The sequence below is a fragment of the Piliocolobus tephrosceles genome, chromosome 8 (genome assembly GCF_002776525.5).
Source record: "Piliocolobus tephrosceles isolate RC106 chromosome 8, ASM277652v3, whole genome shotgun sequence".
NCBI classification, from domain to species: Eukaryota; Metazoa; Chordata; class Mammalia; order Primates; family Cercopithecidae; genus Piliocolobus; species Piliocolobus tephrosceles.
Window position 1 is genome coordinate 139,597,583 of NC_045441.1, and position 15,920 is coordinate 139,613,502.

The window sequence follows — 15,920 nt, forward strand, 5'->3', positions numbered from 1 at the left end:
ACTCCCCAGCCCTTGGTGGTATTGTTGCCCCTGCTCCCTAAGTTCTCTGACCCTGTCCTCCCCTGAGCTGTTCCCTCCCCAGCAAGGGGAAACCCACAGATGGACTCCCACCCTAGGAGCAGGAGGCCCTATCCCATTGAGCCCTAGGCTGTGGCCAGAGGATGCAGTGCAGAGCTGGGGCAGTCAGAGTGCCAGGGGAGGGTGTTTAGGAAAGAGATGAAGAATACTCAGAGAAATTGGGTTGATCCAATGCTGCACTCCCATGTCCACTGCAGCATTGGGTCTACCAGCAGCCCTTGCCCTGGTCACAAAGCCCCACCACCTCCCCACAGCCTTGCTGAGCCCTGCTTCCCATCCTGCCCCCACCACTGCCCAAGCACCCTCCCTGCCCTGAATTCCCAGCCACTTTTGCTAGAATAGTCAAACCCTAGGGTAAAAGGGACCTTAGAAATTCCTGGTCCAGACTCTCTTTGCTTTATAAGTGAGGAAACTGAGGTCCGGAGACAGGAAAGCACTCTCCAGGTTACACAGGGAGTTAGTGCCAAATGGGTTTAGAACCAGGGACAGTTAACTTCCAGACCTGTGCTTTTTCTGACTGCAGACTTTCCTTCTCCCCTCTCTCCTCTTTCCCTCTCTCCTCTTCCTATTTTTTCTCCCTTAAATGCCTCAAGGAGGAAGAGAGTCAGGGAGCCAGGATAGGACAATGACAAGGAGATGAAGACCTGGAAGTGGGGGCTGAGGACAGGGATCTGGGAGCCAGAGCAGGGAGGCGGCAGTGAGCTGGCAAGAGCCAGGGCCCAGGAGAGACGTGGGGGCTAGACAGGGCCAGGCACAGGTGGGGACACAGAGGGAGGGGTGGGAAGACACAGACATGGATGGACAAGAAGAGTTTGTCCCCAAGTCATCTGGGCATTTATGCTTCTGCCCCATCCCTTTACCCTTGGGCCACTGCCCTGTCCCACGCCACTAATCTCAGGTGCCCACAAGCCTTAGCTATCACTTTCTTTTCTTCTTCTCCTTGGCCAGCTTGGCCTCCTCAGCCTCCAGCTGCTCCATCCTGTGTTTCATGCTCTTCTTGCCCAGTGGGGTCTTGAAGTACCAGTCCTGGGTTGGTGGGCACAGGAGTGGTAAGGCCCTCGGACCCATCCTGACCTCACCCCTCCCCTTTTTACAGATTGTTTCCTCAGCAGCCTCTTCTCCTCTTCCCCTGGGTTCAGGGGTCCTTTTAGGGCTGGGGTTTCCCTTGCTCCCCACCAAATCCCTCCGGTATGATGTCAGCCATTCTTAGGGGGCAAGCCCTCTTCCCTCCACACCTGCAGCCCTCTCTCCGTGCTCCCAAGGCCATCCTTGGCGGGTGCACTGAGTCTGGGGTGGGAAAGGTGGGTGGCAGCTGTTACCAGAACTCACAAAGGGCTCCTGATACCCCGGTGGTCCTCGCAAGCTCCCACCCTCAGGGAAACCCGGTGGGACGGCCCCAGATGCATTTCCTGGTGATTTTCTACTCCCTTCCCAGCTGAGCTCCACACAGGTTTCCACCAATTGTCTTCTGGTAATTTGTGGGAGCAGAGGGAGGGGTCCGAGGTGTGCTTCAGGGGGCTGACTCCCCAAGGGCGCTGCTTACCCACAGCCCCTGGCCCTGCCACCTCACCTTCAGGGCCTCCTCCTCCTCCCTGTATACTGGATCCAGCTTCGCCAGTTGTCCCAGGAACTCACAGGCCACCAGGGGCCGCTTGGACAGTTGCAGGAACCGCCGCTCACTCAGCACCGATTGGATGGCTTGGAGAATGTGACCTGGTGTGTAGCCATCGGAGACCTTGGCTAGGGCACTGATGTCCAAGTGCTGGGTTGGCTGGACGCCCCGGGCCTCTATCATACGCTTCCAGAGCACTGCAGGCATGCGGAGGACATGGGGCTTGGAGGGGCAGTGGGCACCAGGGAGGGGCAACAAGGCCTGAGCAGCCCCCACCTGGATCTGGAAGGAGCTTTGTGCTTCAGGGAGCAGCTCCACGTCCACCAGCTCCCCTTCCCCAGGGAAGGTACTGGATCTCAAGCTAGGCAAGTGTCATCCTCCCAACTCAACCCGAGCAAAGCAGAGCCTCGGAAGACATAAAACACCTGCTTGTGTCCACAGAGCCGAAGCCAGGACCCAGGCTACTGGGCTGCTTGTCCAGCAGCCCTTCCAGAAGATCTGGCTGTGGGGGTGAGGGCTCGCAGCAGCAGTGGGGTATGGGGCAGGAGGTGGGCAGGCTTTGGTAGGGGCAGCCATCCCCGTGTCCCCAGGCCTCACCATAGCGGGACGCGTAGTCAGGCCGGGGCATGAAGAGGATCCGCTCGTAGACCTGGCACAGCCCCCGAATCTCAGCCAGCTGCGGCTGGGAGGTTGTCCCAATCAGCATCACACGGTCTCCAGGAGTCAGCAGCCGCAAGGCCTTGGTGAGGTCCTTCTTTATCCGCTTTGGGTCCATCTGCTCCAGGGGAAGAGGGAGGAGTGGTGCGGCTGGGGCACGGCGGCCCAGTGTACGGGGCTCCCAAGTTCTCAGAGCCCACCCCACCCTCAGCCTCACCTCAGCCCTAGCAGGATGAGGAGGTTGCCCATCCTGCTTTGAGACAAGGAAACTAGGTGTGAGGAGTAGAGGGGCATGTGCAAGGCCTCAGTGGGTGGGGTTTGGAGTGACTTGAACAAGCCCAGGCCTTGCAGCCCAGCCCCAGCTCACGCCACCTGCCCACATGACCTTCACGTCCACGCTCCCTCACCTCCCTGTCTTCTTTGGGGATCTTCTTATAGAAATTCTTCTCAGCATTTCCAATCCAAATCACAGAGGGCTGTAGGAGTCGGGCTACCTGGATGGGTTGGAGAGTAGAAATCAGACATTAGATGTTTCTGGAGAAGGGTCATGTCCCTGCTGGTCAGAAGCCAGGATGAAGGCTGGCCTTGAGCAGGGGCTGACCTTGGAGCCCAGTCTCCACTCCCCACACCTGCCAGTCCCACCTCCCAGCCTGCTGCTGCATATACCTCACACCTCAGGGTAAACTGAGTCACTGCCCCCCATCGGGGGCTGCATATTCAGCCTCATCCCACCACGAAAAGAAGTTGCTCTATGTCCTCCCCTTTCCCTTCATTCCCCCACCACAGGGGCTGCAGGGGGAACCCAAGCTCCTAGCCCGGGTTGGTAGGGGAGACCTCACTCGTTCAGCACCTGAAATCATACCCAGTAGGCTGATGGGTGACCTGATCTCAAAGACCACCCTCCTTTGTTGCCACAGGTCTGAGAACCATAAATGCCAAAAGCTGGGGGCTCCAGACCTTAAAGACTATATGCACCATCATCTGTGCCCCACTCCTGCCAGGATATTTGCCCAGCAGGTTGCCCGGTGACAGGTCGAACAGGTTGGCGCCAGTTTCTGTGCACACTGCCCTGACCAGCATCTTCTTCCCCATGCCAGAGGGGCCTACCAGGAGGATGGAGCGGATGAGCGGGGCCATGGCATGGATATCCGGGGAGCCTGAGAGCAAGGAAATGGGCCAGAGCCAGGTGTCAGGTCAGCAGCAGGAGTCAGGGCTGGAGATGACTCTGTGTAAGGTCAGGCCAAGGGCCTGGGGCTGGGAGAGGAGGTGCAGATCACGGGGCATACTACCTTCCCCAATACCACCAGGTCGCCTAGTCCCCTAGGCCTGGGAGCCGGGAGTGGCAGCAGGAGATTTTGAATGGCTTAGGAGTCTCCAGTATGAGGAGCTGTACATGGGACTGGGAGGGAGCCTGCTACCCTGACTAATGCCCTTTCTGTTTTCCATTCCATCTGCTTCCACTACTGGATTATGAGTGGTGGAACTGAAAGGTATGGGACACGGGAGGCGGAGGTTGCCATGAGCTGAGATTGTGCCACTGCACTCCAGCCTGGGCAACAGAGTGAGACTCTATCTCAAAAAAAAAAAAAAGGAAGGCACAGAATAAACCACTTCAGAAAGCTCTTCAGCTCCGGGGGTGTAGGGCTGGGGGTCTTCTGGCAGCGGGACAGACGCTGGGTTGTCCCTTGGGATTGAGTAAGGTGCTGGCAGTGTGACCTCTTCAGCAGGTCAGGGGCCCACCTGATTTCTGGGGTGGCCCAATCTGGGTGTGACCTCCAGCAGGGCCTGGGCAGGGCAGGAGGACCTGGGGCTTGGAGGCTCAGGCTGGACATGCCCACCTCAGCCACCCTACCCTGACCCCAGCCCTGACCCCGAGGGTTGCCTGCCCAGAGCTGGCTCCTCACACCCCCAGGGCCTCTCACCAAGCCGAAGGACCGCATACAAAGCCACATTCTGTCGTATGTCAAACAGGGATGGCATGGGCAACTTCTTTGCCAAACTCAGAGCAGATCCAAGATAGAGGAAGTCACCTGTGGTGATAGGCAGCCACTGAGTGAGAGGCACCCTCTCCGAGTGGCAATCAGGCAATCAGCCACCGGGAAGGCGGGGCCAGTGGGTGGGGGATAGGGGAGCTTTGGCACCTGGCCACAGACTGGGAGCAGGCATTCTGGGAGGGGTCTCACCTACGTAGTCTTTCAATGCTACTGACTCACTCTTCCTTAGAAGTCCAGAAATAACAAGCTCTTCATACAGAGACTCCACAGACCTGGCAGAGGATGGCACAGGAAGACCCCCACCACCACAAGGGACGTTAGCAAGTGAGAACACAGGGAAATGGAGGCAGAGATGGGGGGCTGTTGTCATGAAGACAGGGGATCAGTGGTTCTCCTGCCCAGCATTCTGTGGTCAAAAATATCTACAGTGCCTGCAAACAGGCAGAATCAAGTATGGCACCAAATCACTGTCCTAGGAGGCAAGCCTCCCCCAGTGGGTGCTCTGTAAGAGCGGTGTGAGGGTGACAGGGGCCTCTGTGACACTCGTCAGTCTGCCCCCTGGCCAAAGATCCACCATTAGAAATCTAGTCATTTGAGTTAAGCATTGCCCTCTTCTTAGAAACTACATTTAAGACGTGAGTGCTCCTGGGAGAGACAGCCAAGCAGCTGACGTCAAGGTGCTTATGTGCTCTCTCTACCAGGTAAGTCAGCAGGAAGGGACCACTGACGAGTCCCTTAATGCCCTAGAGTGGGAAGTCCAGGGGGAAATGGCTTTGGCAGAGACAGAGGTGGTTAAGGCAAAGGTTGGAGGGAGGATCTGGAAGTGGAGAGCAATGACCTGATTATAAACTCCATTGAGATCTCGCTCTGCATTTCATGTACAGAGCCCTTTCTTGTGCCTTTGCTTGATCCCCACAGTTGTCATGTGAGTTTGGCAGGGCAGGTACTTGGTGAACAAGGTCAGGGAGTCAGAGAGGGAAAGCGACTTTCCCAAGGTCTCACAGCAGCAGAGGCAGGACCTGTCCTGGACTGGGACTTGCTCCACCACCACCACCATGCAAAGTGGGCATGACAGGCTCTGCTACCTGTTTGGGGTCAGATCTTTTTCCTTCTTTTTCCCAGTTTTCTTCCCAGGTGTTTTCTGGTTGGAAACAAGCACATAGGTCATTGTGCCCTGTTCCTTGCCTCCACTGTGTGCCCTCCCCTGCCCAGTCCCAGCCCGTCATCTTGCCTTTGGAGCCCTCAAAGGTCTTTCTTCCTCCTTGTCCACAACCAGACGGAGGTTCCTCAGCTCCTGACGCATCAGCTCATCCACCTAGGGGAGACAGCTGAGGTGTGGCTGGGTGGCCTGGGGCTGGGAGGACAGGTGGGAGAGGAGCAGGCAGGCAGGGATGGGAAGGAGAGGAGGAGCCTTACAGAAGAGCCCAGTGAGCCTGATGAAGGCAGCAGGGACAGCCCTTCCCACACATTTCTCTGCATTCCTCCCTCCCTCCCAGCACCTGTTCACACCCAGTCCTGATCCTCTTCCTGTTGTCCCAGGATCCCCATTCTTAACAGCCTTCAACGTGCCGAGAAGCCCCCAGATGGAATTCAAGCCCAACATCCCCCCACTGAGGTCTCTGTGACCTAAACGGTTGCATAACTGCTTAGCCTCAGTTTCCCATGTGTACCATCAGGAAAACCATGGTATTTTCCTCATGGGTTTCGTGAAAGACCACATGATTGAACACTCCTGAAGCCCACGGCATGGGTGGGACACGTTGTCAGAGGGTTCCTGAGGATGGTGGTGGGGTGTGGACACCCTGGCTCCGAGTCCCATCCATACCCTCCACATCCCTGCTCCATCAGCCCTGGGAGAAAGCGAGACCGGGGGAGGCAGAGGAAGGTGGGAACTGACGTGGGCAGCAGGTGGAGCTAGGACCATGCATGGAGGCAGCAAAGTCTACAGATGATGAGCTGGGGACTGGGGTTGGGTGTTCAGGACAAGAGAGATGCAGAGAAATGGCTGGGGAGGAGCCTGAATCTGGCTGGAAGTGTGGGTCGTGGGGGAGGGTACAGGGTAGTGGCCTGCCGGGAAGCCCTGACCCTGCGCTCACACCTGTATCCGGATCTCCAGCTCCACCTCCTTCCTCTTCTCCTCCCGGAGGGTCTCGGAGTCATAATTCTGACTGGGGTATATGCTCTCACGCTGGTTCTTCCATGTATCTGACCGCAGAGAGTGGATGGATGTGTGAAGGTCAGAGTCCCGGGTGTATACACACACACATGCACGTGTGCACAAGCACATGCACACATACGTGCATACACAGACACATGTGTGCACACAGGTCAGGAGCCAGGCCCTGGCTGGTTACTCTGTCCCCACCCACCAGCCTGGCATTGTTTCTACCCAGATGGCAGATAGACTTGACCCCAAGGCCTGTGGCCACAGGATTCAGACCCAAACCTGTAATGCCCCCACCCAAAGAATCACACCATACCTCCCTCTCCTCATTTGGTATTGTCCCCTTTGCCTACACACGCACACTGCCACTTCATGGTCCATGTGGCAGATGCCCACTTTCTCCAGGACCCAGGGCCCCAGGTCCCACAAAGCACAGACACTCTTCCCCAGCCGTCTCCCCTCTTACTTAAGTATTCCTCATGCCCGGCACTGATCATAGGGATACATTTGGATGGCAACACTTGCAGCACTGCGTCCACTTCCTAGAATATAAACATCCTTTGACCTTGACTTCATCACCTCTACCTAGCACAGACTCTGGCCCTAACCTTACCTGAACCCATCTTCCTACCACGAGTTCCCCCACACCTTGCTCCTCCCTGTCCCTCACACCATGCATTCGGGAGGTATCTTACCCCCTTCTTGGCCTTTTCTTCCTTTCCTTTCTTCTTCTTCTTTTTTTCATCCTTTCCTTTTTCCTTGCTCTTCTCTCGTTCCTTTTTTTTGTTCTCTTGGACCTGCATTTCCAGTTCCATTCTCACCTGTGACCAATGACACAAGACATTTCAGAGAAGATCAAGGGGATTTTACAAAAGAGAGCCCTGGATTTTACAGAAGAGGGCTGGAGATCTCTCAGGCCCAGGGCCTGCGACTGGGGTGAACCAAGGATTCCCTAGGCCTAGAGTAACTGATGGGGTCGGGACAGCTGAGCATGCAGAGACTCCACTGGGGTCCAGGGAGAAAGGGTGCCCAAGAAGGAGCATTCTGGTCAGAGCCACTGTTGTCTCCTGGCCATGGGATCTGGAGCCACTGCAGTCTACCCAGACATCCTTCCTTTCCCAGTCACAATGCCTGCTCCAGCCACAGCTGCTCCTTGCTCCTCTTCCCCATGCCGTCTTTCTAGCTGCTTGCATTTCCCCCAGCCACCTCTGCCTCCATTGAGGCTGACCCCCTACTCCACCCCACTCACTATTCTCTGTAGCCTCAGACTCCACCTGCCACAAAAAAACCGTCTGCCTCACCTCCAACAGGGTACCTGTTCTGGAGTTTTGTCTGCAAAGATTGAGTAGGATCCACCTGAAGACGCATCTGGATAATCAGGGAACCGGCCAGTAAGATTGCTAAGTGAACATAAGATGATTGAACAGAAAGATGAATAGATGAATGGATGGATGGATAGGTAGACAGAGAGGTGGGTAGAAGGGCGGGTGGATGCATGGATGGATGGATAGATGGATGGATGGATGGATGGATGGATGGATGGATGGATGGATGGATGGATGGATGGATGGGGAGATGGAGAGGTGGGTAGGTGGGTGGGTGGATGGACAGATGGATAGATGGAGAGGTGGGTAGAAGGGTGGGTGGGTAGATGGGCAGATCGACAGGTGGAAGGATAGATAGAGAGGTGGGTAGATGGGTAGATGGGTGGATGGATGGATAGGTAGATGGAGAGGTGGATAAAAGGGTGGGTGGATGGATGGAGAACGCCAGAGAAAAGTAAAGGACCGGGGAGACAGAGGGAGACAGGGGAGGAATGGATTGTTACAAACAAGAGGACAGATCACTCAGGGGGCATCCATGGGTGCTTTCCCCACCCTATTCTGGCACTTTCTCTCCCTTATGGAAATGGGAAGTCAGGTGTGGAGATGGTCCTGTACACTGGGGGCCCAAGGTTGTTGAAACCAACAGGGTCAGCAGTGTGTTGGGGACCTGGGGGTAGAGGAGAAAAGGGCCAATCTGGACTAGAAGGCAGAACCCCTGTGGGGGATGGAGCAGGAGCAGCCCTGAGGGACCCTGAGTGAAGGGAATGAAGGACGAGGGTAGGGTCAGCTGAGGACACTGACTGGCACTCGATAAACCACTGTCGGATTTGCTCCTTCATCTTCTCCTTCATGTCAGGCCCCTCTGTCTCTGCCAGAGAATCATGGGCCTTCACCATTGCCGCCTGGAATTCCTCCTCCTTCTCTACCTGGCGGAGCCTCCGGACATCCTCCCAGAGGCAGGCCTGGGAGATGATGCTCAGGTGCTCTACCTGGTTGGGTGAGGGGAGCTGGGGAGTGGAAGAGAGGTTGAGGGGCTCAGGAGTGGGAGGAACCAGCATCCAGTCTGGATGCAGCCACCAGCCTCGGGCACACACGCCTGTACCCGCTCCTTCCCCAACACGACACTCATGCAAGGCCTCACACACACACCCACACGGAACAACGGGCATGCCTGCATTGGAAGAAACTGTGTTTGGAGCCGAATTCGTCTGTGTAAATTACTCTAATAATGAGTTTGCTAGATGCATCCGGGCTGGCCCCTGCCCGATTTCCCCAGCACACCCTCCCCTGGAGCCTCCGGCCCCAGCCCCCGCCTGCACCCCCGCCCCGCGGCCGAGTTGGCAGCCGCTTTTGCAGCCACTTTCCCGCCTCATTGGCTCCCAAATGTATTTTAAATATCACTCTGCGCAGAGACAATTACTGAAAACGCTGAGCTCACACTGTTGATAGGCCCGGGCGGCCAGGCTCATTCCTCACCCACTGCTGTGCACGGACCCCTCCCTGCTGAAGCCAACCCCTGCCTCTTTCAGCCTGCTCTCATCTCCTGGGGGTCCAGCCCTCTGGCCCCTCAACAAGTCTCTGACCTCCACTCCCACACAGCAGCCCCTGGCCCCTCCTTCCTCCCAAGGCCCCAAACCTCCAGTGGTAGCCTCCCAGCCTGCCGAGATGTCACCAGACCTGGGAAGGCTCCCTTCCCTCCCGTCCCTCCAATCCCCAGCCCAGCCCCCTCCCCAGCTCCTTCTGGCAGCCAGGCCTCCACAGGATCTGCCCAGGGCAAAGCCCTTCCCTCAGGGAGCATGCTCCCGCCACCCCTCCAGTCTCCGCCTGCCTTTCCTAAGTCAGTGGAGATCAGCTGGGTGAGAGGACAGAGAACAGGGGATAGACAGATTCAAGGAGCCAGGGCTGATCACTTTGGCCAGGCACACATGTATGCACACAGGCACACGACCTAGAAAGGCCTGGTTTGGGGAGTGTGTCCCTACCCCAACACAGTCCCTGGTGTTTCCCTGTGGCTACCAGAGGCTTGAGGGGGCAGTGTGGGTGCCCCTGCTGGCTTTGTGGCCTCTTCCCTCTGGGGGTCCACCCCTGTAGCCCCTCCTTCCAGTGGGGGGTGGGAACGTGGGGTCCAGGATGCTCTACACAATACCCCTCCTGGCCTCACAGGTGAGCTGCTGCCAGGGGCCAGATCTCTACAGGAAGAAGGGTATGAAGGGATATGGCCTGGGGGCTTTCCTGTCCTTCTGCCTCTTTCTCTCCCAGGCTCTCCACCGGCCTGAGTGGAGAGCACCGTGGGCAAAGTGGGGCTGGAAGAAGACTGTGCTCTGGGTGGGGGCCCTGCCCTGGCCAGCCCTGTGTTCCAGGCCCCACCACGGTGGGCAGGTTGAGCTCACCATGCCAATGAACTCCATTTCTGTCCGCCGGTCCTGCTGAGTGCGTTTCCTCTGCAGGTAGCCTTTCCATACCTGGCGGAGGGATGTAGGAGACACATGGGACACGCACTCTCCACGCTGCAGCAGCCTGTCTCTCAGAGAGGGTCCGAGAGGGTCACACTAGAGATTTCAGGTGGGGTGGGGAGGAGCCCTGGGGAAGCCTGCTCAGGTGCACACTGAGCAGGAACAGCCTAGAACAGGGTGGTTTCAGGTGGGCACTCAAGCCAACTGGCCAGGGCCCCCCAGGGATTTCTTCCTTTCCCTCGCCACCCTAATCTGCTATCTCTTTTGAGGGACAGATCAGAGCTCAAGCACCCTACACATTCCCTACACCCACTCCTCAGAATCCCCAGAGCAGCTGGAATAAATATCTGACTCCACCCAGGCACATAGACATTGGCGCTGCAGGGACTGTGGAGCTCCTCAGTTAATCCTACATTTTTGACCCAAGGGAACTGAGGCCAGAGACTGGACATGACCTCTCCCAGGCCCAAGATGCTATCTGTGCAGAGCTGGACCTGTGCCCTTTCTCCCAGGCCCAACCACTTTCAGACTCCAGGATCACTGAGTGCTAGTGGGACCAGAGGTTGGGGACACTGGGCATAGGAGGGCAGAGCCAGGGCCCAGGTCAGCCAGTGCTTTCCATCTGCCTCCCGGCACCTCCAGGAGCTGGGGCTGGTTCCTGCACTTCTCATCTGGGCTTCGTCCTCCCACTCCTGTGACCACCACAGGCCAGGCCCGCCATGACTGGGTCCTTCATACGTTTTTTCCTTTTCTCAGTGCTCTGGACGACTCTAAGACCAGCATGCAATATTTCTGTACTCTTGATGTCTGGCAACAGGCACAAAATGACCTGCTTTGGTCTACAGGGGAAGTAGGACTCCATCTTTGGGGTCTATCCCCCTTCTTGACTTCTTTGCCTTAGTGAGCCCTGCTGTCGAGAACCTTCTTCTCAGTCAGACATTGATACAGTCATCCTGCCTCAGACCGACATGCTCAGTGCACTGATTACTAACACACGAATCTATCCCATTTGCAGATGATATATCTTCATAGAATCACTATTGTTTGCTAGATGGTTACCTGCTTTCATCTTTCGGTGGGAAGTTCTAAGTTTTCTCTAGTGGGCTAGGAGGCAGAGGTTTTTGAGGTATTGGGATTTGAGAGAGAGAGGAAGGAGGGGGAGACTGATTTGAGAGAGAAAGAGGCCCGCCCCAGGTCAACTCTTCCTGGAAAGAAAAGGTGGCAAGAGGTTTCTGTGACAGAGCAGGGCTGGTGGCCTTAGGGGCAGCGACAGCTGCATGAACAGAAAGTGGTCTATTCCTGCACTGGAATTTTCCCGGGGCTCCTCCAGTCTCTGGTCAAGCTGTTAACCACTACCACCAGCGTGTGTTAGCAGCATTTTAAGGAATGGTGGGAGAGGCCATGTTCACACACCAAGGCAGACAGCAGAGGCTGACCCAGAGAGGTGCAGAGTGGCTGTCCAGAGCAAAGGAGAGGTGTGACAACCAGGATGGTAAGAATGCTCGGGGAACCTGAAGACAGAGAAGGGCTTTCTGCAGTGAGGTGGGACAGGGGATAAAATTATGGAAATTATGTTATTTCCATGTTAAAAGGTGACCCGGAAGGCGCAGAGTTTGGGAATGCTCAGATCACATCAGTTATCAAATTAATTCATCATGATCAAGTTTCCCTCTGTCTTAGTTTCCAGGAGGCTCAGGATCCTTTCTTGTTTTAAGAGATGGGGTCTTGCTACATTGCTCAGGGCTCAAGCAATACTCCAGCCTCAGCAGGATACATTTTAGTGGCTCATTTTCAACAGTCTTAAGAGTTTCTGGAGTGATCATCTATTCTGTTCTGCTACTCTATTATGGATTTTTCTTCTCTAATTTTAATGATCCTTCCGTTCCTGGGACTTTTAAGGTATCCTACTGCAAACCCTTTTGAAAATATAGATGTAGATTAAATAATAAACAAGTAAGATACATGCTTGCTGACTGATTAAAGTACTGACTAGTTTAGAATCTAGTCGTGGGGACTGGGCATGGTGGCTCATGCCTGTAATCCCAGCACTTTGGGAGGCTGAGGTGGGTAGATCACTTGAAGTCAGGAGTTCGCGAGCGGCCTGGCCAACATGGTGAAACCCATCTCTACTAAAAATACAAAAATTAGCTGGGTATATTGTCGGAGGACTGTAGCCCTGGCTACTCAGGAGGCCGAAGCACAAGAATCGCTTGAACCCAGGAGACAGAGGTTGCAGTGAGCTGAGATCATGCCACTGCATTCCAGCCTGGGCAATAGAGCGAGAATGCATCTCAAAAATAAATAAGTAAATAAATAAATAAATAACTAGTTGTGGGGCTACAGAATCCAAGCGCCTGCACTCCTGTGATCAATTGCTGAGCCCAGCAGGCTTCTTGAATGAGGTGACTCTACCCTGGCCCTCCTCCTGGGCACCTAGGGCTACCTTCTGTATGGTGACAGCTGCTTGGCACTGACTGAACTTGTGCCATCCGTCCTCCCGAATCCTCCGATCTTGCTCCTCATCTCTTCGAATCTCTCGCATGAAGGTGGCTCGAAGCCGGCCTTGCCTGGCCCGCTCTGCCTTTTGCACTAGAATTATGGCCTCAGTCCGGTGCATTCCTATAAAGCTCTGGCCAGAGCAGGGGCAAAAGAGCAGGAGCACAGCTTGCATCCAGGGTGGGCCGCTGGGAGACTGGCCATCAAAGGATACACCAGGGCACCGTCCTCCCAGAGTATCCGGGAGCCCAAGTCTTGTCTTGGCGTTGGAGGGTTATCATGAGCACAAGAATAGCCTCGAAGGAGGCCAGGGATTACCTAAAGGGCATCTCGTAGAGGGCAGGGAAGGGCCTCTCTGCATTCTGGAGGCTTTCAGGAGAAGGGGTATGGAAGATTCCAGGAGGGCATCACCCCGTTTACCTTCCGGGAGGACTCTGGCTCCAGTCTGGACAGGATCTTGGCCAGTATCAGCCCTCGCTCCCGCACAGCGGTAGACTGCTCCAGCAGGAAGTATTTGGGGATTGGAACCTCCAGATCAGCCTTTGCAGCAATGTTGGGGGAGGAGGGTCAGGAATCAAAAGTCTGAGCCATCTGGCCAATCCATTACCATTTTCAGGGACTTACACACCCCCAGCACTGTTTTCCTCCATTTTAGAGTCCTGAGGTAGGAAACTTAAATGGGGCAGATGCCCCCAAAAGTCATTCCTCTTTTCTTCTGCCCCCATCCTCTGGCTGGAGTTGAATTCTGGAGGATCATGCTAGGTGGCAGTGGTCTCAAACCTGGTTGTGCATCAGAATCAACTGGGAAGCTCTTAAATGCAGATTCCTAGGTCCTCCCCAGACTACTACATCAGAATGGCAGGGCCTGGGGAATCTTCCCCATGGCCGCCCGCCCTACCAAGTGCACTCTGCAGCTGGTTGGGGAAACTTTGAGACAGTCTTGGATATGAAGCAGTTACTGAACGCTGAACCTGACTGGAGGCCCTGCAGAAGCTCTGTGCCCTAGAACAGCCTTCTAGAACTTGCCCGTGCACACAGATCACTGGAGGGTCTTGATAAAATGCAGATGCAGATTTAGCGGGTTAAGGATGCAGAGTTTCTCATTTGTGATGTCAATGCGGCTGGTCCAGGGACCACACTTTGAGGAGGCTCTAGAGGACTCTCCTCACCAATTCCCTGCGGTTTGTGGGTCTTCCCAGTCATGCAGGGGACCTCACCCTGACTCCATCCAACCCCTAAGTACCTCCATGCACAACCCCCACCGCCAAGCTTCCTGAAGCCCTTCCCACAAGGCCAAACTCCATCCTCTGATCTTCTCTGCCTTCCTTCCTTCCCTAGCAGGTGTCCCAACACCAGGGATATCCGTGGGGTGACGGGTAGGCAGGGGGTGGTCGGCCCCATCCCTACCCCACCCAACTCCAAGCTGGCCGGGGCATGGCTCTGTGTCCCAGGTGGTCAAGGCGGGTCCCACCCCGCCTCTCCCCTGCTGCTAGCTGGACGGGGGCGTGGCTTCGCGGCTGCGCACACGTACCGGGGTGAGCTTGACATCCTGCAGCACGCGGTCCAGGCAGGGGTTTTCACAGAGGTCGGCGCGCACCAGCTCGTCCTTGAGCTCCAGCACGCGGCCCGCCACGCCGTCCAGCAGGCGTCGCAGCAGCCGCCGCTTCTGCGGCTGCACCATCTGATCATAGACGGTGTCGAAGCGGCGCAGCAGCCCCAGGTAGTGCAGGTAGAGCGACGCGAGCCTGTACCGGAAGGACTGCCGCTCCCGGTCGGGCACAGGTTCGAGCAGAGGCTGCTCTTGGTCCAGCAGCTCCTGCAGGATCACGTGGGAGGACTCCCAGAGGCGCTGGTAAGCTCTGGAGAGAGGGTGGCGGGCGCCGCGTGCTCTGAGCCGCGGAGGAGTGGGGAGACGGAGCCGCCTGGCCTTTTGAGGAGTGTGGGCTCGGGGTACCAGAAGGTGTGATACCACTCATGGCTCCCGAAATGGACTTCAATGAGGTAAGGAGCCCGCAGGGCAATGAGTGGACACTGACCTGGTCTTAGGGAGAGTGTGGGATTGGGCTCCGCTATAGGATTAGCAGAGAGAATGGGCATGACTTTTGGGGGGTTGGGGGAAAGCCGGCCCAGGCTTGAGGCTCCGGTGAGGAAGGGGTCTTCCGGAGTCAGGGGCAGTGGGGCCCGCCAGGTGTGGGGCAGCCCATGGATGCTGCAGTGATCTGGGCTGGTGGGTGGGAAGTGGGGGTGAGGGATGAATGTGGAGGAGGGTCCCTTCCTCAGAGCAGAGCCCTGCTTCTGGAATTAACTGTCGGAGGGAAGTTTCCACCGTGAAAGCTGCCAGGGCAGCAGCAGCAGCAGCTGGAGCGGCCCAGCACCCAAACTGCCACTCTGCCCCAGCCTCTCAGGACCAAGGAGGTGCTCTGACCTTTGCTCTCTCTGCCCTGGGAGCCCCACTCCAGCCCCTCACTCACCCCTCAGACATTGTGCCCACTCCTCCACGCTGCCCCTTGTTTGCTGGTGGTGGAATTCACAGAACCTCTGTGGCTCCCTGACTCCCAGGGCCACAGGGCAGAACAGCCTGGTTTTAAGAGTTCTGACCCATTGTGCCAGTGTTCTAGGGCTGAGGAGAGTTCTAGGACTGGTGGCACAGAATGGGCACATTATCTCGGAGGACGTCCTGGAAGCAGTACACTGAAGGGACTGTGGGTGGGTGGCTTCAGGCTCCCACAGAACAAGCTTTGGAAGCTTAGGGCAGAACATATTGTCCAACTTTGGCCATTTTTCTTGTAAGGAACAAGTGAAATAAGTCTCTATTTGAAGTCTCCTAAAAGCTTTGGCACTCTGAATACATCCGTCCTAAAGACATTACCCCCCAACAAGGCATCACCGCAGCTTCTCACTGTGAGCAGCCTCTGTTCCCCCTCTGGACCCACGCCTCCTGAGCCCCACAGCCCTCCACTCTCTGGATGATGGCACGGGGAGGCCCGTGTGGTGGAAGGGAAAGGCACTGATTTGGAATCAGAAGGCCCTGAAGGCCCAGTTGCCCCCGTGGGTGAAAGTGAGTATAACCATGCTTGCCTCCTTGGGGCCTGCCAAGAGTTCACACCATTCCCATGAGCCAGACCCACGTGAAGGATCATG

The 15,920-nt window shown here is 56.2% G+C and overlaps 1 protein-coding gene across 1 annotated transcript; it reads right to left on the reverse strand.

The window, feature by feature from the left end:
* Positions 1-889: 889 nt before the first annotated feature.
* Positions 890-15,297, reverse strand: IQCA1L (IQ motif containing with AAA domain 1 like). The gene is made up of 19 exons (XM_023225325.1): positions 15,251-15,297; positions 14,311-14,638; positions 13,200-13,319; positions 12,727-12,912; positions 10,221-10,292; positions 8,632-8,837; positions 7,821-7,905; positions 7,201-7,326; positions 6,972-7,047; positions 6,440-6,546; positions 5,573-5,656; positions 5,427-5,482; positions 4,531-4,613; positions 4,270-4,377; positions 3,305-3,504; positions 2,755-2,841; positions 2,288-2,465; positions 1,649-1,887; positions 890-1,104 (listed from the first exon to the last, which is right to left on the reverse strand). The coding sequence occupies exons 1-19, from the start codon at positions 15,259-15,261 to the stop codon at positions 997-999; spliced, it is 2,460 nt and encodes an 819-aa protein (XP_023081093.1). The 5' UTR covers positions 15,262-15,297; the 3' UTR covers positions 890-996.
* Positions 15,298-15,920: the final 623 nt, after the last annotated feature.